The sequence below is a fragment of the Hemiscyllium ocellatum genome, chromosome 22 (assembly GCF_020745735.1).
Source record: "Hemiscyllium ocellatum isolate sHemOce1 chromosome 22, sHemOce1.pat.X.cur, whole genome shotgun sequence".
In the NCBI taxonomy this organism is placed as follows: domain Eukaryota; kingdom Metazoa; phylum Chordata; class Chondrichthyes; order Orectolobiformes; family Hemiscylliidae; genus Hemiscyllium; species Hemiscyllium ocellatum.
The window spans coordinates 39,970,759-39,996,594 of record NC_083422.1 but is presented as its reverse complement, the minus strand read 5'-3'; the positions used below and the strand labels follow the sequence as shown (position 1 = coordinate 39,996,594).

Below are 25,836 nucleotides of genomic sequence, written 5' to 3'. Positions count from 1 at the left end.
ATAAAAGTGCTCCAGAAGTGGTGGAAAAGACTTAATTAAAGGAACTTACATGACTTTTCCATCTTGACCAACCCTGGATACTTAGTTTCCGAATCACAATATGATCTGCAGGATATTTCCATAATTAAATTAAATTATTCTCTTCCATTAATCTATTGTTTACCCTAGCCCCATGAGAAAGACATGGACCATGTACCATGGATAGTGAGGTCAGATTGTTGTTAATTATGATGTTCCATTGCACTTCAGCTGTGTCCTTTTCTGACCACAGCAGGACCCAAAATTTTAATTCCAGTTTATAGCCATGTAAACACAGTGCAGCGAAGGGCCAGGTGCAAGGAAATGAAAAGGTAAAAGGTGCCGAGAACTTGGTCAGTATTATGGTTCTATCATGTTCATCTCATGGGGCAGAACTTTCCTGGTGGAGGAGTGCAGCGGGAGTCAAGAAGCTTGCCAGCTCATTACATCCATTCCAGGAAAAAAGGGCCTTGAGATGTGATTTCCCTTCTGGGAGAGAATTGTTGGCATTCCTGATTGACATCATGATTATAAAAGTTGTTCTTTTGTTGATCAATTAAGTTGATTGTTTTTGCTGACGTCTCGATGCTCAAACGCATAAGAGATGTGAAGTGGTTGATTTGAATCCTCTGCTACTGATATTTAAATGGGCTGTCTAAAATCTACATTTAAAGGGATGTAGGAACTGCAGATTGTTTTTGAGAAAAGATTTGTGGATAGGATTTTTTTTTAAACAGTTCCACACATGCCATCGTTTCTGCATGTAGTCTGTATGAGCCTAATGGGAATTGGAAGATTGGCATGTATTAGGTTGGAGAGTATGATGTGGGGGAGTGGGAAGCATTAATTGACATGGGGCTGTATGGTGCCATAGGAATTGTAGAGGTCATGAACCTTAACTGAGTTGGAATGGAGGAGTAATGGAGTGATCAGTAAGACCTTAATTTACAGAAGGTTCCCATACTCAGGCTATTCTTCACAACTCCACTGAAGAGCTATGAATCACCTCATCCAAAAGTTTGCCCAAATTCAACAAACCTTGTGGGTCTAGGAGATGCCCAGTCAACCCCTATAATGGAATCGGACAGGAATGAGAGTGTGCATCACCCTTATCTTGCAACAGTGAACATTTGGGGACCCAGGAAAATTGTGATGGGAATTCCAGAACCAGGTCTCACTCACCATTTTTAAGTAGCCCCAAAGTTGCTCCAGCTCCCTGAAAATCCAAACCCTTATCACAAATGCAGTTTTGAAAGTCACTGATCGGATGCTTTGGCATTACATTTATGCCTCTTTGTACAGTGTCCATCAAACCCATGCTAAAATTTACTGACCTTTCTTTTTGCGTTGGGCCCCAGGAAGTATATGTGTGGTCAGTATATAATCCTGCTTTCATTGGCAGACAAAGCCCAGCTTTTGCAAAGACTTTCATCTTCATTCAGCAAGCAGATGTTTTGGCGCTGACTAAGAAATGTTCGCATTATGTGGCTACAGCCTCTTCCTTTCGCAGTATCATTAAAGCCATGCCAGCAACCACTTTTCTGGAATTCTGTCATTCTGGTTTAATTGTGTATATTACTTATGCCAGGATGACTTGAAATCCTTAGGAAATTCCTGACAATGACATCGCTCCAGCTGTAGACCCATCCCGTTTCATTTCATACAATTGTTGAGGTTGTAGTCTTCAATGGTGAACATCACTAGTCAAGTTATCCGTAACTCCTCCAAGTGAAGAGAAATGAGGTAGAGAGCTGACAACCCTGCAGCTACTGACAGGATATAACTTGCAGGATATAACTTCAACTCAGTTTCTTATAAAGAGACAAAACTCTTCAAAAACACCTCACGTGGTACCCAACATAAATTGGAGTCAATAGATGCAGGTTAAACAAGTGTTGAAAACATAGGACCATAAAATCATTTCTAGTTTGCTTTTCAAATCCTACCACTACAGAGCAGAGATTTTTCTGTGTAGCATTTGAGGCTGAGTTAGATAGTTTATTGATTGACAAAGGAGCTAATGCAATTTGGGAGTAGACAGGAAAATAGAGATGGGGGTCAGTGATCTGGCCTACTCCTGCTCCTTAACCATATGTTTGTTTCTTCATAGTCATTACAGGTCTGGGACTCAGAAATATGTTGGCACAGTTGTAATATTTCACTTTATTTGCAGTTAGTATGAAGCTGAGACTTGAAAGTTCAAATTCCAGCTGATGGACAGAATAGCAGTGAAAAGTATCATTTTTTTGGCATTGTTCTTCTGTTCGATGTATGCCTGTTTCCATGTGTGACAATGTATTAATGAAAATAGGTATAGGATAAATTGCCCATCACCAGCTGCTTTGCTCTTGAAGGAAACAGTGCATTGCTTCCACTAAAAACTGAACAATTATACCATGTGTGATCATTTTAAGTTATTCTGATTAATTATTAAGATAACTACAATGGATGTGTTTGGCTCACCATGTAAAAATGGGAGACTGGTTAGTTATTTAGTATGAGCAGTTATCATTCCAGCAAAACCCATATTACAGAGGTCCAAACAATTGCAACATAATTGATTTTTTTTATTCCTGTTCATTTTGGCAGCTCACTGTGACCACTAATTGCAACTGTAGTCTCCAACATTTGGCTTGGATGATCGGAACAAAGCCCCATATTGGATGCTTGTACTAACAACGTGGGACGTAATTTGATGTGAATTACAACGTTTAAATTAAAATCTATGCAGAATTTGAGCGAGTTTATCTCAAAACTATTGCATTTGCCAGAAAGAGAAATGGAATGGCCTGTTCTCTTTGACACTAATTTTCATTCACTAATCCTGTGTTATACCAGCTCTTCTTTCACTGTAGTGCTGGTGAGTGGAGAGTGTAGTGCTGGAAAAACACAGAAGGTCAGGCAACATCCAAGGAGCAGGAGAATCGACATTTTGGGCATAAGCCCTTCATCAGGAATTTTGGGCTTCTGCCTGAAACATTGACTCTCCTACTCCTTGGATGCTGCCTAACCTGCTGTGCTTTTCCAGTATTACACTCTTGACTCTGATCTCCAGCATCTGCAGTCCTCACTTTCTCTTTCTGTCACTGTTCCTCATTTTCATGTGTTAGCTATGTGCATTTCTGCATCTTACAATCTTATATGCCAGGCATTGACCATCTCCAACAACTGATAGTATAAAACAGCCTCCCCTTCCCAATAGCATTATTAGCACTCCATGTTATCAATGTCCAGATGCTTTATTGAACTAATCCTATAAATACTGTGGCGACAAAAACAGTTTGCTCACCACCCAACTCCCCAAAGCCTGTTAACCATCTAGAAGGCACAAGTCAGGAAGGTGCTGTATAATGCTTCATTCTCTTGAATGAGTGCAAATCCAAAATAATTAAAAATCAGTTTAAAATCTATTCAAGAGATGTTAGCTTTGGCTGGGCCAGGACTGATTGGTAATCCTTATTTGCCCTTATAATGGTGTTTGTGAATTGATTTCTTGAAAAGCTGCAGTCTGTTTGGTGTAGAAATACCCAAAATGCTATTAAGGATTGAGTTCCATGACTTTGAGCCAGTAACACTGAAGAAGTGGTAATATATTTACAAGTCAGAATGATGAGTGACTTGGAGGGGAAATTACAGGTGGTGTTCCCATGTGTCAGCTGGCCCAATTCTGCGAGATGGTAGTGATTGTGGGTTTGGAAGGTGCTGTTTAAGGAGCCTTGGTGATTTTTTTCTTTGAATCTTGTAGCTGGCATGTTACTATCTGGTGGAGGGAGTAGATGTTTGTGGACATGGTACTAATCGTGTGGACTGCTTTGTTCTGGATGATGTGAAGCTTCTTGTGTGTTGTGGAAGCTGCACTTTTCTAGACAAGTGGGCAGTGTTCTATCACCCTCCTGACCTGGGTATTTTGTAGGTGGTGAACAGGCTTTGGAATCAGGAGGTGAGTTAAGGCAGCAGTATTCCAGGCCTTTGACCTGCTTTTGTAATCACAGTTTATATACGACTATCCAAGTTCAGTTTCTGGTCAATGATAATGCAAGGATGTTGATAGTATCTGTGATAGTAGTGGAATCAAATGTCAAAAGGCGACGGTTAGACTTTGTTGGAGGTAGTCATTGCCTGGCATTTGAATGACACATATATGACTTGCTACTTGTCAGTCCAAGGCGGGTTATTGTCTAAAGTCTTGTTGCCTTTGGACATAGGTAATTTCAGTCTCTAAGGAGTTGCAAATGGTGTTGAACATTTTGCTATCAGCAGTGACCATTTCCGCTTCCGATCTTTATGATGAAGGAAAGGTCATTAATAAAATAGCTGAAGATAGTTGGATTTAGGACACTACCCTGTGGAACAAGGTCTCTTGTAGTGCAATCATAGTACCTATCCCTACATCTTCGAGTTGATTAGATTACTTACAGTGTGGAAACAGGCCTTTCGGCCCAACAAGTCCACACCGACCCTCTGAAGAGCAACCCACCCAGACACATTCCCCTACATTTACCCCTTCGCCTTATACTACAGGCGATTTAGCATGGTCAATTCACCTAACCTGCACATTTTTGGACTGTGGGAGGAAACTGGATCACCCGGAGGAAACCCACGCAGACACGGGGAGAATGTGCAAACTCCACACAGACAGTTGCCTGAAGCGGGAATTGAACCTGGGTCTCTGGCGCTGTGAGGCAGCAGTGCTAACCACTGTGGCACCATGCCACACTGAAATCAGGAGACCTGGGTTCAAGGCCCACGTGCTCCAGAGGTGTGTAATAGTATCTTTGAACAGGTTGATTAAGGAAAATATCTACTCTGAAGAACTGTTGCAAAGGTGTCCTGGAGCTGAGATGACTGACTTCTTAATAACACAGCCATCTTCCTCTGTGCTTGGTATGACTCCATCCGGTAGAGAGATCCCCCCAAGATCTGCATTGATTCCTGTTTTGCTTGGGCTTCTTTATGCCACAGATGGTCAAATGCTGCCTTAACATCGAGGGTAGTCAATCTCGCTGCATGACTTGAGTTCAGCTCTTTTCTCCATGTTTGGACCAAAGCTGTAGTGAGGTCAGGGTCACTGTGGTCCTGCTGAAACTCTAAGCAAGTGTCAGTCAGCAGGTTCCTACCAAGTAATGCTGCTTGATAGCACTGACAGAGTGGACTGATGGGGTAGTAATTGGCGGGGTTAGGTTTGTCTTGCTTTTTGTGTACTGGGCATACCTGATCAATTTTCCAGGAGCAGCTTGGTTAGGTGTGTAGCAAGTTCTGGAACACAAGTCTTCAGTAGTATTGCTGAATATTGTCAGGGCTTGCAGCCTTTGCAGTATCCAATGTCTTCAACTGTTTCTTGATTTCACGTGGAGTGGATCAAATTGATTGAAGACTGGCACCTGTTATGCTGGGGACCTGTGGAGAAGGTCAAGATGGATTATCCACTTGGCACTTCTGGCTGAAGATTGTTACAAATGCTTCAGCCTTATCTTTTGCATTGACATGCTGGGCTCACCCATTAATGTGGATAGGGATATTTGTGGAGTCTGCTCCTCCAGTGAGTTGTTTAATTCTCCACCGGTACTCATGACTGAATGGGACAGGAATGCAGAGCCTAGATCTGATCGAATGGTAGTGGGTTCTCTTTGCTCCTTCTATCACTTGCTGGTTATGCTGTTTGGCATGCATATAGACCTGTTTTGTAGCTTCACCAGGTTGCCACCTCATTCTGCACTACTCCTGGTGCTGCTTCTGCTTTTCCTCTTGCATTCTGCATTGAACCAGTGTTGATCCCCTGGCTTGATGTAATGGTTGAATGAGGGACATGCCAGGCCACAAGGTTACAGACTGTGTTGGAGTACAATTCTGCTGCTAATAGCTCCTCATGGATGCCAGGTCTTGAGTTGCTAGATATGTTTGAAGTCTATCCCATTTAGCATGGTGATAATGCCACACAACACAATGGAGAATATCATTGTGAAGACAGGTCATTGTCTCTACAAAGAATGTGCAGTGGTCACTCTTACTGATACTGTCATGGACAGATACATCTGCAGGAAGCAGATTAATGAGGATAGGATCAAGAATACATTTCCCTTTTGTTGGTTCCCTAACAACCTGCTGCTGACCCAATCTAGCAGTTCTGTCTGTTAGGATCTGATCAGCTCGATCTGTAATGAAACTGTTGTGTCACATTTGGTGCTGGACATTGAAAGCCCCACCCAGAATGCATTCTGCACCCTTGTGCTTCCTCCAAGTGTGATTCATCAGCCAAGGGAGGATGTTATGTGGTAATCAGCATGAAGCTTCTTTGCCCATGTTTGACCTGATGCAATGAGACTGTATGGGGTCAATGTTGAGGACTCCTGAGGCACTCTTTCCCAATTGTATACCACTATGCTACTTCCTCTGCCTAGACTGCCATGATGGTGGGACAGGGTATATCCAGGGATGGCAGTGGTGTTGTCTGGGAAATAGTTTCTAAGGTATGATTTTGGGAAGACAGTCATGTCAGGCTGGTGCTTGACTAGTCTGTGAGTAGCTCTTTCAATTTTGGCACTAGCTTCCAGGTGTTAGTAAGGAGGCTTTGCAGGTTTGATAGGGCTGAGATGGCCATTGTTGTTTTTAGTGCCTAGGTTAAAGCCAGGTGGTCCATGCGGTTTCATTGCTTTTCTGAGACTTTTTAGCAATTGTTGAGTGACTTACTAAGCTATCTTACTAAGACATCAGTTAGGAAGCAGTCCCCTTGCTGTAGGTCTGGATTCAAATGTAGTCCAAACCAGGTAGGGATTGCAGATTACCTTCCCTAAAGGTAATCAAAGGATTATTTTTATGATAATCACTATGTACAGGGCCACCATTATAATTAATTCCTGATAGTTTTGTATTTTAATTAAAATTTCACCATCTGTTTTGTTGGGATTCAAAGCTGGCTCTCCAGAGTAGTCAAGATTGGTAGCCCTGTGATAGTACGTCAATGCCACACCTCCCCATTCAATACCATGTAGCCTATCTGTAAGATTCACTGCAGCAATTCATCATAGATCCTATGGCAGACCATTTTAAACTAGTGACCTCTACCCCTGAGTGACAGAACACAACCACTTGACACAGAACCTCTGAATTGGAAGCACATCACCGTTCCTTCATTATCCTTGGGTCAAGATCCTGGAGCTGTCCAACTGCACTCTGGGTGTTCCTACATAACATGGATCGTAGCATTCAAGAAGGTGGCTCCTCATCTCTTTCTCAAAGGCGATTATCACTGGGCAGCAAATGCTGGTCTAGCCAGCTCCACCCACATTCTATGAATGAATAAATATAATACCAATAGCTCACTTAGGTTCTCTTCAGAAAGTGCATACTCTTGCTTAGAGATAATTTCCAAGCAGTAGCCACTTACTGGTACTTTGCTGAAGAAACTCTTATTTAGTGATGAATGGCAACAAGCTGTGTCGACAAACCAATGTAGCATTGTCAGTTTTATTTCTAGTTTTATTCTTCATCAGATAACAATGAGGAGCAGAAACCATACTTTATGTTTGAAAGGCAATAAATGCATGTGCTTATATCAATTAATTCAACACAGACTAAGCATCAACCCTTGGATCTTCTGGTCTCCATTGCTCGTTGCTAATTGAACACTATTCTTATCCAAAAACATCCAGAAAATGCTTCACATATCTGAAAAAGAGTTGACGGTCTAGGACTCGTGCAAACTCTATCTCGGAGTCTCTTCCTTGCATTCATCAAAGTCACATTGAGCAATCTAAACTCCTTCCTGTAAGGAAAATAATGCAGCTGCTGAAAATCTGCAATAAGTAGAGAAAATGTCGAATGGCAAAAGCAATGAGAGGAAGAAGAGCCTTCTGAGGTAATGAGTGGTTGGGACCTGGAAAGTGCTGCCTGTGAGCAAGGAGGCAGATTCAGTTGTAGTTTTAAGAGTATTGGACAATTACCTGAAGAGAGAACATTTGCAAGGCTAAGAGGGAAAAGCAGAGTCATGGGACCAGTTGAATCTGTCTTGTATAGAGTCAGCCACTGACATGACTGACCAAATGATTTATTATTGGCTGTAACAGTCTGGTGATACTATAATACACTGCAGGACAGGTAGAAATTGCTGAGAGGCAAATAGTGTTAACAGGCTACGTTTTCCAATGCACCTTGAAGTTTGGCATGGGGCCAATAGTGAGAGGTAACCTTGGTTGTGGCAGGAGTTACAAGAACTGGAAATTCCAGAGCCTCCACCAACCCATCACAAGCAATGAGGCTGCATCATCAGGGAGAGGATGTCTGAAGGACGAGGCACCCTTGATGTAAGATAGGTTTAATTAGGAGATGCTGAGGCCAGGCAGGTAGCCCTCAGAAATTTGGGAGGGGTTGCAGTCATGCTCTACTGGCTGTGTCATTGTGTTGGGACCCCTGCATGGTTCATGAGATACCCATCAAGGAGGGTGCTGCTGTAGGATGGGGAAAATGCAGCCTAACTCCTTGGTTAGTGCCCTTTCTTCAGAATTTCTTTCCATTTAATTACTGGTTTCAAAACAAAACCTGGGTTTTTTTGGCATCTGCTAATTGCAAAAAATGACTGTAACATTGACAGTTGTAATTTCTCTGCATGTAATAGCAAGCGGTCTGACATCGCCAACTGATGGCAAAGGTTAACAGGCTTTAAAATGTAAATGACTGCCTTCAGTGAAAGGAAAACAAATTCTTGAGCAGTTCATTAGTCAAATGGGTGACATTAAGGGTTAATACTTTGTCCTGCTACCTTCGAGACTTGGCCTCAAGGCTGATCTGAGTAGACTGAATGAAGCTCTGTATTTTCTGCTGGTCACAAAAGTCCTACGTGTAATGAGTTTGGGTTTTGTCAAGTTAGTTCCTAGTGGGTGTTGGCACACAACACAGAACTGGCACTTAATTAGCAATTGCTTTCAGAAAGAGCACAAGGGTGACTGGTGTGAGAAGTGGAAATGGCATGCCAACGCAGCAGATAACGGGTACTCCTTTGAGCTGAGAACAAAGTTAAATTGTTGGGATTGAGTGAAGGGAGGTTCACAGCTGATTATGCTGTCTCTGACCTGGGAGTAGGATGTAAATGCTCACACCAGCAGAGTACTTTGTTTTTCAGCATCAGCAGCATCCTTCGCTTTGATTCGCACTATATCAGCTCAAAACAATCAATACTGGGTTTGAAATAGTATGCAGTTTATTTGTACACAAAATTCTTTGATTAAACATGACATAATTTGTTCGCATTGAGTCAGTGATGGCAAATCTTGCCTCTCAATCAGAGCATAACCAGGCTGATGCTCTTATTCGGTATTGAAGGAGTGTTGTGTTGTTGGAGCTCAATACTTTTGGTTTGGACATAGTTATTCTGATATAGTTAAAACAACGATTATTTGGCTAATGACTCCCTGCAGTTTGTCAGATCATGCTGCATGTGTTGGTGCTACTGTGGTTCCCACACTGGAAATGAGTCCACTTAAGAAGGAATTAATTGGCTGCGAGGAATTTTTAGGTGTTCTGAAGTGATATAGAAATGTTAGTTCTTAATCTCATCTCAATATGTAATTGAAATAGTTAAATTCAGTGACTTCCATAGGGAATCTAATCCATTTTTATTCATGCAGCTCAGGGCGATATTTTGAGAAAATTCCTTTCAGTTCCTGAAAATGCACTTCAACTTTGTGAGCTTTAGCAAAGGTTGCCAGACTTGGAACATTAACTCTGATATCTCTTCACAGATGTTGCCAGATCTACTGAGCTTTTCCAGCAATTTTTGTCTTTGTTTCAACTTTGTGACATTTGGCAGCAGCAAAACAATTAGTGTACACTATTGAAGGAGTTTTATTGAAACTGATCAACCTCAAGGAATTCAAAGTAATTTGAGGAAAGTCGGTAACCCCATTTTGTAACATATATGAGTCAATGTTGGAAGTAAATGATTCCTAAATTATTCATTATCATTGGAACTAAAGCAGTTAAGTCTACGTAAAGATACGTTTATATTCTGGATTCAAGCTTTTCTGCTTGTTGTCTCTGTTGGTACTGACTGAATTGTCTGTTTTTGTTTCGGATTTCCAGTGTCCGTAATTGTTTGCTCCTTTACTGGAACTGAAGCAGTAAATTGAGCACCTAGTACATTAATAATTAATGTCAAAATGTGTGAAAACACTAATTATGATTTTCGAGGTTTCAGATAGGTGCCTTCCTACAAAAGGTCTCCTCAGAATATAAACGGATACTTTGTTTGGTTAGAGTGTAGAAGCCATTCAGGCCAATCTGTTCGATGCTGGCTCCCTGTAAGAGCAAAACATCCTAAACTCACACCCTTTACACATCAACCAGCTAATTGTCTTCCCTTCAGATGCTTATTATCCAATTTAATTCTAAAAGCCACAATTAAATCTGCCTCTACTGCCCCTGAAGCAGTATGAATCGTAACCATCTCCTCCATAGTCAAACATTTCCTTATGTCGGCTTTGTCTATGTTGCCAATGCACATTATTCTAATTATATAAATATTTTACTGATATAATACACACCTCCGAGCAGTTATTTTTATTCACTAATAGGACTTGGCATCGCAGGCTGGGCCAGCATTTATTGCCTGTCCCTAGTTGTCCTTGAGAAGGTAATGTTGAGCTGCCTTCTTGAACCACTGCAGTCCATGTGCTGCAGCCAGACCCACAATACCCTGAGGGAGGGAATTCCAGGGTTTTGACCCAACGACTGCAAAGAATATATTCCCAAGTCAGGATGGTGAGCAGATTGGAGAGGAACTTACAGATAGTGTTTTTCCCATGTATCTGCTGCCCTTGCCCTTTTAGGTGGAAGTGGTTGTAGGTTTGGAAGGTGCTGAATGAGAATCTTTGGTGAATTTCTGGTAGAGTGGCTGACTGTTTGTTTGTGGACGTGGTGTCAAATCAGCTCAGATGAGAGGTGGTTGCATTTAGAAGGTTGAGGAATTTGATCATCACTTAGGTTTAGCAATTAGTTGAAGTTGTTGAAGGAACAGCATGTGACGCCACAGAGTGGTGGACTATGGAATGACGTCTGAGGTCACTCAGACTGCTGAGCTCCGTTATGTCTGTGTTTTGTGGGACAAATGATAATCAAATACAGCAGTCTTTGGCCAGGCCACAGTTGTGCAGCCCTCATCCTGCAGAATCATGTAGGATCTGATTTAGGGTTATTCATGTGGTGAGTTCTTGGCATTGGGATTTTGTGTATTTCGCTGCTTAAAACTTTGACAAGGCTATAAATCATTGTTAGGATGGAGCAAAAGCACCTGTGGGTTAGCAATTTGCCAAAATGCAGAGCTGCTAATACCAATGAAATAATGCTGTACTGAAAGGCTGCCCTCTTTGTCAGAGTAGGCCATAAGGTAAACAAAGTAACTTGTACACAGACAGAAGTGCACAGGAGGTGGTGGTCACCCACATCAGTCTTGTTTCCACTGCATTCCAGGCTTAAAAATGTGGATGAAACATAAATATATCAGTACATCAGCCAAGGTAAGTCTATCCACTCTGATCCATACTGTCCTCAGATGCAAAAGTTTCAAATAGGTGGTTACAAGTACCCCCATGTGGAATGTTCAGGCCCCTTGATAACAATAGATTGTATTTATATAGTGCCATTAACGTTATGGAATGTTTCAAGTTGCAAGATGACACATCTCCTGCAGCAAAGTCAAACATCATCAATTTCCCATCCCATTCTTAGAATGTGAAGCCATAGCAGGACTGTATGGTGGCCATAACCACCTCTTAGCTGTTGAACTGCACAATATTCCAACACTTACCTCAGGATATGGAATACCCTGGGCCTCAGTTTTTGGCGCAGTGAATAAATTTTTACACATGCTTACTTGCCAAGGGCTGATCCCAGGACATAATGATCCTGGCATGTTTCATGCAGAGCTGCATTCTAGTTGTTTCCATTTGGCACTCAGCAGCTGACAGTCTGCTGGGTGGAAAAACTGGTGGTAGGAATCCACTGAGATGCCAGGTGGGTTAAGTATGTTCTTAGGTAGGTTACAGATCTGTGGGCTGGAAGCCAGGTTGGTCAGAGGAATTAGTGAGTGTTGCCAGGGTAACAGAAAGAAGCTATGATTAATGGAAGGGAGACTAGTGGTCCCCTGTCAGGTCATTAGCTGATAGTAAGGTTGAAGGTGAGGGAACTCACTCTTGCTTCTCCTGACCCAGAATGATTCCTATCGAAGAGTTCCCAACACCCATCTTCCTCTCTCTGCTGGGTTTCTTGAGCTCAATGGGATCCAGCAAGCAACGAGAGAAGCTTAATTTGGGCTGCCACAATAGATTGCTGACCTTCCATACCTGCTGCTGTACAAACAGCAACAGGTTGTTATGCTGCAAGTGCAGTTCCCATTTCTGGGGTGGGTTTAGTCCTGGCTTTAATTTTCTATTCAGCCATTATGGGGGAATTAACATCGAGATTAGGAAATGGGAATTACAAACAGGAAGCCACAAGACTTTTAAAGTATATTAAAGGCATTAAAGGCCTTTCTTTATTATCCTGCCATTATATTTCTGTATTCTAGTCACTTGTTTGGCACTATTCCAGACCACAGCATGATTACTTTGCACACTGTGTTCAACTCAATCACATTCAGCTTTTCTAGACTTAGCTCAGTGAATGCAGTAGTTTGTGAGCCACCTCAATCTTTGAAGCAATGTTTTAATCCTTTCAGTTTTCTGACTTGTTTCGTTCCATTTCTGGAATTGCTCACTTAAAAAAAAACTCTAGTCCATCTTTGCATTTCCTAATTGCTGTCATTTATCCTGTCGAAGTTCACTTCAATGTACCACGTACTAAGAAATTGTTGACTACCTGATTGCTTTTAAAAGAGAGGCCACTCAGAACAAACATGGATTCATGCTGCAGTTTGCCACCACTGCTATCTATTTCAAACCCACAAGGATTCTCTAGAGTCATTTCTCGAGAAATCCCAAGAATTCATGCAATGAATTTTCCAAACTTTGCTTGTTTTCTCAGGCCCAGATCACAGCGATATTCCCAATGGAATAGATTTCAGAAAGATCACCCCTGCACCTCAGAAGAGCTTGCCTGAGCTCCCACCTACAAAAATGGTAAGTCTAAAACTGATGCTCTTGCAATTTTCCCTGTCTTTCTGAAACTAGTCGAGGTGACAAGCTGCTAATTAACTGTCTGATATTGCCAAAGCTGTTACCTATATCTAGTCAAAATGCAACTTTTTCAGAGCGTTCTGAAGCAAAGGATGGGTGTTCTGCAGCACTTCCTCAGGAACTTCCTTGCAACATGGTCAACTACCGTGTCACCAAAGTAGCAGAATGACATGCCTAAGAATAAAGGTTTCAACATTTATCTGATATTGCAGCTAATACGTGCTTACCTCATGTTACAATGGCTCATTTTGTTTTGTTTTCCGAAGCTGCAAACTCATTTTCCACAGCAGATTGCTCTTACAGCTGCTCCAGCCATAGCCCTTCTCCAGCTGTTGGTGAGTTGCCAATCATGGAAGAATAAAGGATTTGAGTATGATATCAAGGGCTACATCAGGGAACAATTATTTCAATAATATGTTGGTAAACATTTTAAAACAAGCCTAGGACAGACAAAGACAGAGATTGATTTGACAGATATCCTAATGGTGGTGCTTTAGCTTTGCAGAAGAGCTGAGACAGAAATAAACTCTCAGCTACGTCTTTTCTGTGACAGCAAGAGCCCCATTGCAACTTCTTTTTCTTTTCATTTGTTTCTGGGACATGGGTGTTATGGTTAGGCCAGCTTTTCTTTGGCAATCCCTAATTGCTCTGGAAAAGATGGTGATGAGTTGCCTTCCTGAACTGTTGCAGTTCATGACAGGGTAGGTGCACCCACAGTTCTGTTAAGGAAGAGAGTTCCAGGATTTTGAGCCAACAACAGTGAAGAAAAGATGATAGTATTCCAGGTTAGGATGGTGAGTGATTTGAAGGGGAACTTGCAGATGGTGGTGTTCCCATTGTATCTGCTGCCCTTGTGCTTCTGGGTGACAGAGGCTGTGGGTTTGGAGGGTGCTGGCAGCAGTAAGTTGCAGCAATGCCTCTTGTAGATCCAACACACTGCTGGCACTCTGCATTGGTGGTAAAGGGAATGAATGTTGATAGCGGTGGATGAGGCACCACTTAAAGTGACTGTTTTATCCCAGAAGGTGTGGAGTTTCTTGAATGTGTAAGAGCTGTACCCATCCAGGCAAGTGGAGAATATTCCATACTTCTGACTTGTACCTTACCTGCCACAGAACCCCTTGCCCCTGACTTGCTTTGATAGCCAAAGTATCTATGTAGCTGGTCACATTCAGTTGCTGCTCAATGGGAACTCCCAGGATGTTAATAGTGGGAGATCTGTTGATGTTGAATGTCAAGGAGAGGTGAATACATTCCCTGTTGTTGGAAATGACCATGCTTTGTACTTGTGTGACACAAATGATACATGTGAACATAGATAATTTATTTAGTCTTTTATGGAGTGGATGGAACAACTTAAATATGTTGCTTTATGCCAAAAATGATACGTTTGCTTCAACAGCATTTTGATAACCAGAACAGGAATGCCTCCTTGAGGTGCAGCTCTCACTGACTGACAGATTTTTTTCTTCAAGTTAAATTCTTAATTTACTCAAAGGAAATAAGTTAACTTGTTCTGGTAAGTAGTAATCCCTTACATATTGCACCAACTAGGAATAGGTGCAGCAATTCACTTTAGTTCAGTTCAGATGAGATTCAAGATAATATCATGCACCTACTTTGATTTACAAGTTCCGTGAAAATAAACAAACCAAAGTACTGAATTGTGTGCACTGAATATCCATCACATTGCAAACTTGAGACAGTGTACAACAGTCTTATTTTCAGGATTGGTTTGGATAATCACATCATGTAATGACCAGAATTGAACATCCACTTGTTTAGAGTAATCCATTCACACTCAAATTCTTTACGGTCTTGGTTTGGAAGAGTTTTGAAGTAGAATAGAATTATAAACGGAATCAATGTCTGTATTTAATGCTGTGCCTGGATTAATGACTGTATTTTCACTACTGGAATATATTTCTTACTTGTTCAGCTGAGTAACTCTTTCCAGTCCAATGACTGGTTAGCATCAATGGTTCAAAGGCTGACAGTAACTGAATGAATTAAAAAAAAGAATGTCAACTGACTTTCAACAAAATGTTTGTCATGATAATACTCCCTTGTTATCTCATTGGTCAAAGCTGAGCATACAACTGTGTGATTGTCCTTTCATGAAATCAGTGCTTGAAAGTTGCTCAGTGCTTAAATGTGCAGTGCTTTTGTTTAACTCCCCTCAACTAAACTTCTTCACAAAAAAAACTATCTTTGAACTGTATCCTAAAGGAAATGAAATCCACCAAAGTACAAGAACTCCATTCATATTGATAAAGCGTTAATTAATTGGGTGGGAAAAGAAATCTGCAGCAGAGGATTAGCCAACTGAGTTCACACCAGGAAGGCATCAGGTGGCATGCTCTGGTGAATAGTTCCTCACTCTGCAGCTACACTGGGGAACTGGTAGAATCGCAAAGGAAAATCTGCCAAGTAAGGGGATCAATGAAAGTCAATCATTCTCAACCTATTTGAGTAAATTTAGTGAGATCAGGTCCAGCCATCTTAATTCTTAAGGTGTGGTCAACTGGTAATTCACCAACTAGAATGTGCATGCTTTACCTTTCAGGTAAAGGTCCGTGTACATTCTTCTGATAAAATCACTAACCAAAATAGCCATCAGTTCACTGGACTCTGCTGCTATCTGTGTTTTATATTCAGTTGTTATGTTCTGAGAAGAGACCGCCAATGGACACCGCTGCCTATACAATACCTTCTCCCTCACTCTTCTCGAAGGTATTCCTGCTCTTCCCTGTCTTCCTTGCTGCTTACTGCTGTCCTCTAGCCCTAACGCAGAACACCAAGCTATTCAAGAGGGAATTAAACTGCTTGAACAGCATCCAGCATGTTATTGTTAGTAGAACAATAGCATGCTGAGTTGTGCAAATTTGGGGGAAAAAAAAGCAAAAGCAGTCCTAGCAATTAACTACACCGTAAGACGGCAAAGAAGCATCTAATCTGTATGGAGTGGATTAACCCATTAATAATGCAGGGTCTTATCTGCTGATTAGAGCCATGATTTTCTGGGTGCACCTAGTGCGGGGACGAACAAATTTAGGGGCAGCTCCTAACTACAGCCTGGGACTTTTATACAAATGTTATAATGAGACATCTCAATGCTCCTGGCACATGATTTCTAGAGTAAACCAATAGGTGGTACATTGCTCAAATACGATAGACCAGATGTTGCTGAAAATAGAATGGTGTCTGAACAATGCTTGCCGTCGTTAATATGAAAAATTGGCCAGCAGCTTATAATAAAGAAGAGATGCTCCGCGATCGTCAAATCTCCAAGAGTGGCTGTTCAATTTGTGCCACTACATTATTAAGTAACATCTCACATTTCACTTCCCTGTGATCCTCATGACAGTTGTGCATTTGCTATTAATGAACTATTAATATGGACCATCCTGATGAAAATGATTCATAATATAAGTACCATTTTAAGAATATGATTAATGACTTCCAGTCAACTCTCTAACCCAGAACATAAACAATTGAATGTATGGAGTCTCAATCTTTTAAGTAAGTGAATTTAGAATTTAAAAATGTTGTCTTCTTTTCCATTTCTTTTCCTTTCTATCTTTCTTCCATCTCGGAATATTACTTTACTCCTATTATCAGTTCACTTTCTGTACTTGATTTCATACATTTTAATGGAAATCCTATCATAGGGCTTCCCCCAGCTATTTTCAATTCTTTCATCTAATTTCATCTAATCCAACAGTACATACACTGTTTGTCCCATTGATCAGCAAATTCCTGATTGCCCTTCCTGTGCCATCAGCTTTGTCAATGCTAAGTGTTAGTAACTAAAGAACTCTAAGTAATGGGGTACTTTGTGAGATGCATGCTCCTGCAAATCCAGATGGACCTTTGATACCCATTTTGGTCCAGGTGAAGTAGGAACTGAACATGTGACGCTTGCCTTATGTGAAATCTTGCTCTGGCTAGGATGCACATTATCAGTGACTCCAGGTCCTATGTTGCCCTCATTGCTGGGCATTGAGGCATGCAGAATGAGAAAGAATTAACTGGAAAGGGTAGTATTCCTCAGAGTTAAGGACAAACCAGTGTTTGTACAGACTCTACTGCATTGACAGCACCAACACAATGATCTGCAGTGGACAGTATAATCACAATGGTATACAATCAACATTTTTTTTTAACAAACAGGAAATCTCACCTGTCCTGATTATTGGCAGTTGGATCCACAACCACATTATTAATCAAGTTCTTCAGCTGTAAGCAGCTGATTGAAATTAGTTCACAGACCTGACATGGATTGAAATCAGAATATAGATTAAGTAATTATTGAATTGCCCAAAATATTTGGTGCACTTGCTGTATTATAAGTGGTGCTTTATTAATTGGCTCCTGGTAAACGGATAGGACTACTTACTCTATATAAGTGAATGCACCAGAGGTGTGTAACACCATCTCTGAACAGATTGATTCGAAGGATAGATTTTTAAAAATGTGAACACCTGTGGGCAGTGGGTGCTGAGGACCATAATGAACTTAATCAGATCTGGCTCATTTTATATCTGAATTTTTTTGCAAAGGGAATGAACTCAAAGATAAAAATAGAAATTCTTGTCATTTCTGTGCTATTTCTATTACTTTGTGAGTGGTATTTTTAGAGATACAGTTGTAAATGAGCCTATATGTTTAGTACAAAGATCTGCCAATTCCTGAATTACTTGTAATATGTTCACCATGTTTTAAATATTAAGCTTCAAAGCATGTAAACAAAATATGAAAAAGCAAATAAACAAAAAGTATCCTCGCAATGGACATTTGGTTAAAAATGCTGGGAACACACAGGCAAAATAGTGCAGGTCACATATCATACAGTACAGGCCATATCAGGAACTGGAGGAGTTTCAGCTGTAAAGCAAAACACTGGCGAGGACTGTGGGAAAATGAACAACAGCAGTTATCATCAGGAGCCAGAGACTGAATTCCCTGGTATTCATGCACATTAAATAGCAAAACACTATCTTACAGCGCCTCATGTGGCTTAACCCTTTAATTGCTAGTTTGATAGCAATGTTTGGGACATCTAAACATTGGACTTTTTAAAAAATTATTTACTCAAATGTGATAAAGGGGGACAATTTCAACTAATCAAAAGTAAATTATTGTTTCTGCTGTTTCTGATTATTCATTCAATCATTCATTCATTAGCGTGGTTATGTTCAACATCTCCTTTCTTCACTTTATTACCTTAAGTTTTAATACAGTTATATTTTTTATCTCCTAATACTGTTTAGTAAATTGCTATTTATCAGACAGTATCATAAGATATAAATATAATTGTAATTTAAATGTGTAAATGCCTGAGTAATTGCAGCAATGCTAAAATAGCCTCTAAATCCTGCATAGATAGGGCTGGTCACTTCAGCTGACTACAAGCAACTTCAACATTTATCCTCTGCTTGCACTGCTGATGTCACCATGTTCCATGCATAGCAAGATCAGCACCAGAGCATACAGACTGTCCTTTCTTTATTTCACGGTAATTAGGTTTTAAAAGTTACAAGCAATTCTCTATTGTTTCTGCCCTGCTCTCCCTCCCAGCTTCTCAGACCACTTAAGTCCAGGGTAAGGACAGGGGTGAAAGATCGCACCGAAGAAAGGCAATTCCTTATATAATCGTAGTTAAAAATCACACGACATCAGGTTATAGTCCAACATGTTTATTTGGAAACACTAGCTTTTGGAACGCTGCTCCTTCATCATTTGGCCAACCACCTAACCTGGTGTTGTGATATTTAACTTTGTCCACCCCAATCCAACACTGGCACCTCTTAAGTTATATAGTCATGTTATGCTCCATTGCTCCACTTGGTGGTGGTGACCACAATAAACACGGCCTTTGATGTTCAGTGTGAATTTCAGTAAGCATAAGAATGGTTAGGGTGGATGAGGTGACTGGCTGCATGTAAGGTGGGTAGGCTGAGTCAGGAAGGTTTGGTGAGGTAAGTCGCTAATTTGGCAGCTGGGTGAGGTTGTAGGAAAGCTGGTGAGGTGGGTCAGGTTGGGAGAGACTGTCAGGTCAGGGCCGAATTAAATCAAGTCGAGAGATGAGGAGCCTGGTGATGAAAACAAATCAGGTTGCTCTCACGGGGTAACTGGGTTGTGGGGCCTACCAGGGGGTTTTTGGAAAGGTAACCATTGTGGTTTTACAGGTGGTTGGTAGATCAGGATTGAGTAGGTTGTAGAGATGCTGGTGTGAGTATTTGGGTGGTCAGTTCTTGAGTTATCCTTCTATGTAACATTTCTTAGATAACTATATAGGTAGGTTCATTGGAACTATCTGAAATCTCTGACAGTAACTCAGAATCAGAGACCTTTTGGGAGGAACCAGGCTGAAGGGGAATTACCTATCAGAACTTCCTGGACAATTCCATGGAATTCAGTACATTTGAATTTCTGTGGAGTCTTGATGTGCATTTCGGGCCATCTAGGATGACTTTAAGCAATGCAACACTGTTCAGATTTTTTTTTCTTGGGGCGAAAGCACAGTGGCTCAGTGGTTAGCACTGCTGTCTCACTGTGCCAGGGACCAGAGTTCGATTTCATCCTTGGGTGATTGTCTGTGGAGTTTGCACATTCTCCCTGTGTCTGTGTGGCTTTGCTCCAGTTTCCTCCCACAGTCCAAAGATGTGCAGGTTGGGTGGAGTGACTACACTACATTGCCCATAGTGTCCAAGGATGTATAGGCTGGGTGGATTAACCATTGAAGATGCATGGTTACAGGGATGGGCTGGGTCTTCAGAAGGTGGGTGTGGACTTGATGGGCCAGATGGCCTGCTTCCTTACTGTAGAGATTCTATTATTCTTTGATATTAATTGAGCAATACGTATTGTCCAGGGGCTGGATTAACTCTCTTGCTGTTCTTCAAAGTTGGGCCATGAGAGTTTACATCCAGTTCAGAGCAGATCGAGCCTCAGTGCCTGCAACAGTGCATCACTCCTCAGTACTGCATTGGAGCGTCAGTCTAGATTTTGTTATCTGGGTCTGGTTTAGAACTTGCAGCCACAGTTTTCTGACAGAGAGGCTAGAGTTCCATCATGGAGACATGGTGCAGAGGTTGGATGAGAAGAATTTTCTTTACTGCTACACTACACGAGCTCCTCTGAGTGTGTTCTCGATGAAAAGCAGGATTACAGTGCTGTCTGGTTTGCTCTCCTCTCTTATTACCAAGCCCCCATATATAACAATCCGTAAGTGAAAACAAGATTTCCCCATCACTGCTTATGAATGAAACTTCCTATGTTATGCCAACAAAATAATCTAGTCAATTTGCGTTAATATTACATGTTCACATGGTGACAAATGGTTTTGTAATCAGATGTAAAAGAAGTAAGTTTAAAGATCTAATTCTTTTCAATGTTCCGAGTCAATGTACATGGATAAAATGAAATATAGGTGCATGAAGCAGAACATAAACTCTTTATCATGTTATTTCTGCGGTAATCCAACATTTCAGACTCTGAGCAAGCATGTGAAAGGGATCTGTTTTGTGGCTGGATGTTTTGCTGGGCGGTGTGCCACTTACAGTAACATTAACAGCTTTCAGGACTGAGTTTCACTGCCATGGAAGTCTGTATCTGAATTGGAATTTGACGTATCTAATCTGTGGCAGCAGAATCTACAGTTGAGTTTTATGACTGCTTTCTTTTTGACACATTAAAACCGCAGTTAGCACTTGATTCTTTTGACTTGACTCTTTCTCTTTCCATCAGCAAGTATGTTTCAAATTACTTAAATTCTCACACAAATTAATTCAACTAAGTACTGCAAATATTTTATTCACACAGGTGCGAGGCTTTAAAGTTTACTCATAATGTGCTTTCAAAGGCCTGATTTGTAATAATGCTGGAACCATCAATGTTCACCGTCATTATTCTGTGGAAGTATCAATGTCTTATGACATTCACATGAAAGCAGTTAAATCTGAAAATTGAAAAGTGGCTGCCAGTAATTCTCATTTTTCGACAAACTGAATAATTGAAATCTCTGCAGATGGAAACTAATTTTAAATTGCTGCTTTGTCTTAAACTTACACTTTTATGCTATTCATTTCATTATAAAAGCATTTGATAAAAGATGTACCTTGTTAAATGAGCTATAATTGTGCTTTGATGCACACTGAGTCATGATTAATTCTGAACAACCTCTCTTGCCCTGAAAATCTATGTCAGTCTTCAAAGAACGCCAAATTTCTCCATTTCATGTCAAAATTTGTATAGAATTATTTAATCTGTAAAATCAGAATTTGTTTTAAAGTTTGCTTAGAGCATTTTTGACCTGCCTTAATCCCTTTGCATGTCTTGATCTTTGTTTGACTCACTTTTTATACATTTATAAAGAGTGAAAAAAAATGTGCTTGCTCCTACCAAATTGGCTGTGACAATAATTCAATGTCATTGGCTGTTTAACACAAAATTAATATTTACAAAGGGGAAATCTATGTCATAGAATTTGGTAGATTCTTGTGAATTGCATTTCTAGAAGTTGGATGAAAATTAAGATTTGCACAAGTCAGAAAATGTTGGTGTAAATAATTTTTCAGCTCTCTAACTGTCGTAATCATACAGACAGAACATTAACCAAATAATTATTGGAGTGTTAGCCAAGATAATGTAATAATATAGGGGAAAAGTTTAATCATCATATGGACTGGACTAAACAAAATTATAAGGACAGCTTAAAAGAACAGTTTATAAAATGTTTTTGTAATGATTTTCAAGGCAAGTATGTTATGGAGCCAACTGGAGGTAAAATTGTTTTTGATCTAGTGTTGTGTGATGGGACAGGGATAATTAGTAACTTCAGAGAACAATACCTGATAAGCACCACTGATTATAATAAATTTTAATCATTTGGCAAATTTGATCTCAGAATATTCCAATCACAATCAAAAATCATAAACAACCAAAGCCAATTAAATAGATATAAGGGAAGAGCTGTTTACAGTTTATTTGTGGATGTAGGTTTGCTCACTGAGCTGGAAGGTTCATTTTCAGATGTTCCGTCACCATACTAGGTAATGTCTTCAGTGAGCCTTCGGATGAAGCACTGCTGTTGTTTCCTGCTTTCTATTTATATGTTTGGGTTTATTTGTAAATAGATTAAAAAGTATCTCCATAAATAGTGTGGTAAGTATTTAAAGAAACAATTCAAAGGGTGGATTTTAATGTCTTCCCTTGATTGTCCTGCATGGTATTGCAGCTTACAAAAATCCCCTACACTTATTCCTCATGTTTCTTGCATCACCACATTATGGCATTATTTTGTCCTTTTCAGAGACTTGGGTAGATGGGGACAGGTTGTTTCCTAATGTGTGGAGACACTAGGACTAAAGGGCATAATCTCAGAGTAAGTGGGTGCCCATTTAAGACAGAGATGAGGATGACCTTTTTCGCACAGAGAGTAATGGATCTGTGGAATTTTGAGAGAGACCGATTTTTGGTCAGTAAGGGAATCTGGGGTTACAGGGAAAAGACAGGGAAGTGGAGCTGTGGATATCAGATCAGCCATGGTCTAATTGAATGGTAGAATATACCTGATGGGCTGAATGGTCTACTTCTACTCCGACATCTTGAGGTCTTATGGTTGCATGTATCTTCAATAGCCATACAATGTGCCATCCTCGGATTCTGTACAATGTCAATAGAAAAGATTTCATGTTCTCTGGGGAGAAAAATAAACCACTCAATATTTAAGAAAAGTATCTACAGCATTGAAACTGAGATAAAAATACATTCTGAATCCTGATGAAGGGCTTTTGCCCGAAACATCGATTTTCCTGCTCCTCGGATACTGCCTGACCTGCTGTGCTTTCCCAGCGCCACTCTAATCTTGACTCTAATCTCCAACATCTACAGTATTTACTTTCACTTAAAAATACACTCTGCCATGAGGAAATAATTCCTGTAATTATTGTAGTTTTATCAACTAGTCAAAAACACATCAAAGACAAAATCTCCCATACAGTTTATTGAAAGTGACATACAGTCTCAGATTAATGGAACACCTACAGTGCTGAAACTCACAAAAGCAGTAGAAACTCAGCCAAGCATTAATAATGTCCAACACAAGACTGCTGTCTGAGTGGGAAAGAACAGAAGATTTTCATTTTAGATTAGATTATTTACAGTGTGGAAACAGGCCCTTCGGCCCAACAAGTCCACGCGGACCCGCCGAAGCGCAACCCACCCAGACCCGTTCCCCTGCATTTACCCCTTCACCTAACACTACGGGCAATTTAGCATGGCCAATTGGCCTGTGGGACATCTTTGGACTGTGGGAGGAAACCGGAGCACCCGGAGGAAACCCACGCAGACACGGGGAGAACGTGCAAACTCCACACAGTCAGTCGCCTGAATCGGGAATTGAACTCAGGTCCCTGGCGCTGTGAGGCAGCAGTGCTAACCACTGAGCCACCGTGCCGCCCAAAGTTCCAAAGTTTAGTTCCAAAGTAGAGTGTCCATCAATCAGTGTAAGATAGTAGGTGGTTAGATTTTATTCAAATGTGATTATTTTCAATTGTTGCAGCCAAAATTAAATAGGTGATTAGTTTATCTTCAAATGTAGATACTTTTCATGTGTCAAAACCTTTTTTTTAAATCAGCTGGAGCCACTTAACATTACAGTAGAAAGATGATAAAAACTGATGGGATATTTTGTCACATTTTTCATTGCGTTATGGTAACTCTTCTTTCAGAAAACATAGAGTTTGGGGAATATCAGAGTGAACATTTGCAGGTGAAATCCCTGTAACAAAGCACTGCAATAAAAGTGCATCTACATGACAATGTCCCACCGAATAGTCACATTTGTGGATGTGAAAACACTTAACACTTACACTTTCGTAATATTCCAGACTTCTCAGAAGTCTTTCTTTTTTCTTTGCAAACTGTCAAAGCTGGTGTGCTTTTGATAGTTTTTCCAAAATCCCTCACCAGCAGATGGAAATGGGGTATGAGAGAAAATACAGTTTTAGTCCCCCATTCAGAATGGGAATCCTGTCTCAGTGGGAATGGGTTTGCATTTTTCAAACTAGGCATTTTCATCCTGAAAAAGGCACAGTGAAAAAAATGGGTAAATACTTTACATTTTTTTCCAAAAAACTAAACTGAACATTCATGCACCTTAGTGCCATCATTCCCAAATGGAAATTTGGTCCCTTTGTCCTTTTGGCATATTTCAGGAAAGAGATAATTGTATTGGACACAATACACCCAGTGTATGCTAGATTTGTCTCTACATTGCAAACATTACTCTATAATGAGAAGTTGAACAAACTCAGCCAATATTTAGAAGAATGTGAGGTGATCTCACTTGGGGACACATGATTGTTAAGGTGTTTGACAGGGGTTAACATTAGAAGTTTGTTTACATTGTTTGGGAAATCGAGAATATGGACGCACAGTATGGGGGATGATTTTTTAAGACTGAGCTGAGGTGAATTCAGTCACTGAACAAAGGGTTACGTTCAAAGGAAAGGCCACTGAACCCAAAACGTTAACTTTGATTTCCCTTCACAGATGCTGCCAGACCTGCTGAGCTTTTCCAGCAACTTCTGCTTTTGTTTCTGACCGACAGCGTCCACAGTTCCTTCAGTTTTTAAAGGGTTGTGAACGTTTGGAGTTCTCTACCCCAGGCGGTTGTAAATACTCCATCATTGAATGTATTTAAGGCTAAGGTGGGCCACTATTGACCTCTCAGGGAATCATGCATTATGGGGAGCACACAGGAAAAGGGAGCTCAAACCCAAGATCAGCCTTTGAATGGCAGGCAAGATTCAATAGAGCATATGGTCTATTTCTGCTCCTATCTCTTGTGTTCTTGCAGCCAACGTAAATATCAGCTTTTGTCGGGAAGCCAGCACTTCCTCTATGGTGATGTGAGATCTTGCATACAAAAATAATCTGAAATCACATGTCTGGCTGAGCAATTTATTGCCACTTGGTTACACAAAGTTATTCCAGAATGTGGGCAATTACTTCAAAAATGGATTAATGTCAGCCGTGTCAAGCATTTTCACAGTAACATAAACCATAAACCGTTTTGTTCTACATCATTACAGTGGGAAGATTTAAAAGTGGACTGTTGAAGTCACTATTAACAACATAGCAACTTTCAACCAGTTCAAGAAAGGACGAAATTAAAAACCTATCAGATGCATCCCATAATATGAAAACAAGATATTTAAAAAGTTTTAAAATATGTTTCCAAGGTCTATTTAGAAACAATGGTTCTTGGCAGGGCAGTAGCATCTCTTTGTAGACAGCAGGTATTATCATTTATAATTGTATAACATGTATTAAGGTTACATTTAAATTATTTGGTTAACAAAGTATAATATGTGTAAGATGGTTTCCTGGTATGCAATATGAGGAGCTCAAAGCCTCTGACATACATAGAAATATTGCCAATTCTCTTGCAAGAGAAATAATTTCAGAATGAGACCTGAAAGATGTAGAACATGGTGAGAAATGTGGCAGGGATTGTGTGAATGATCCAGCAAGACCTGTCTTGACATTCGGAGACCTGAGAAAGAAACCTGCCTTGACAACTCACTGCAACTTTCATGTAAGTCCTGGATGTCAGGGTGAGATTCTCAATAGGCAGCAGCAAGTT

General features: G+C 40.5%; 1 protein-coding gene across 1 annotated transcript in view; it reads left to right on the top strand.

The window, feature by feature from the left end:
- The window catches only part of afap1l2 (actin filament associated protein 1-like 2), a 222,544-nt gene that overhangs the window by 123,539 nt on the left and 73,169 nt on the right, over positions 1 to 25,836 (top strand). The window contains exon 4 of the mRNA XM_060842124.1: positions 13,030 to 13,124. Coding sequence (XP_060698107.1) covers positions 13,030 to 13,124 — 95 coding nt within the window. The remainder of the gene's footprint in view (positions 1 to 13,029; positions 13,125 to 25,836) is intronic.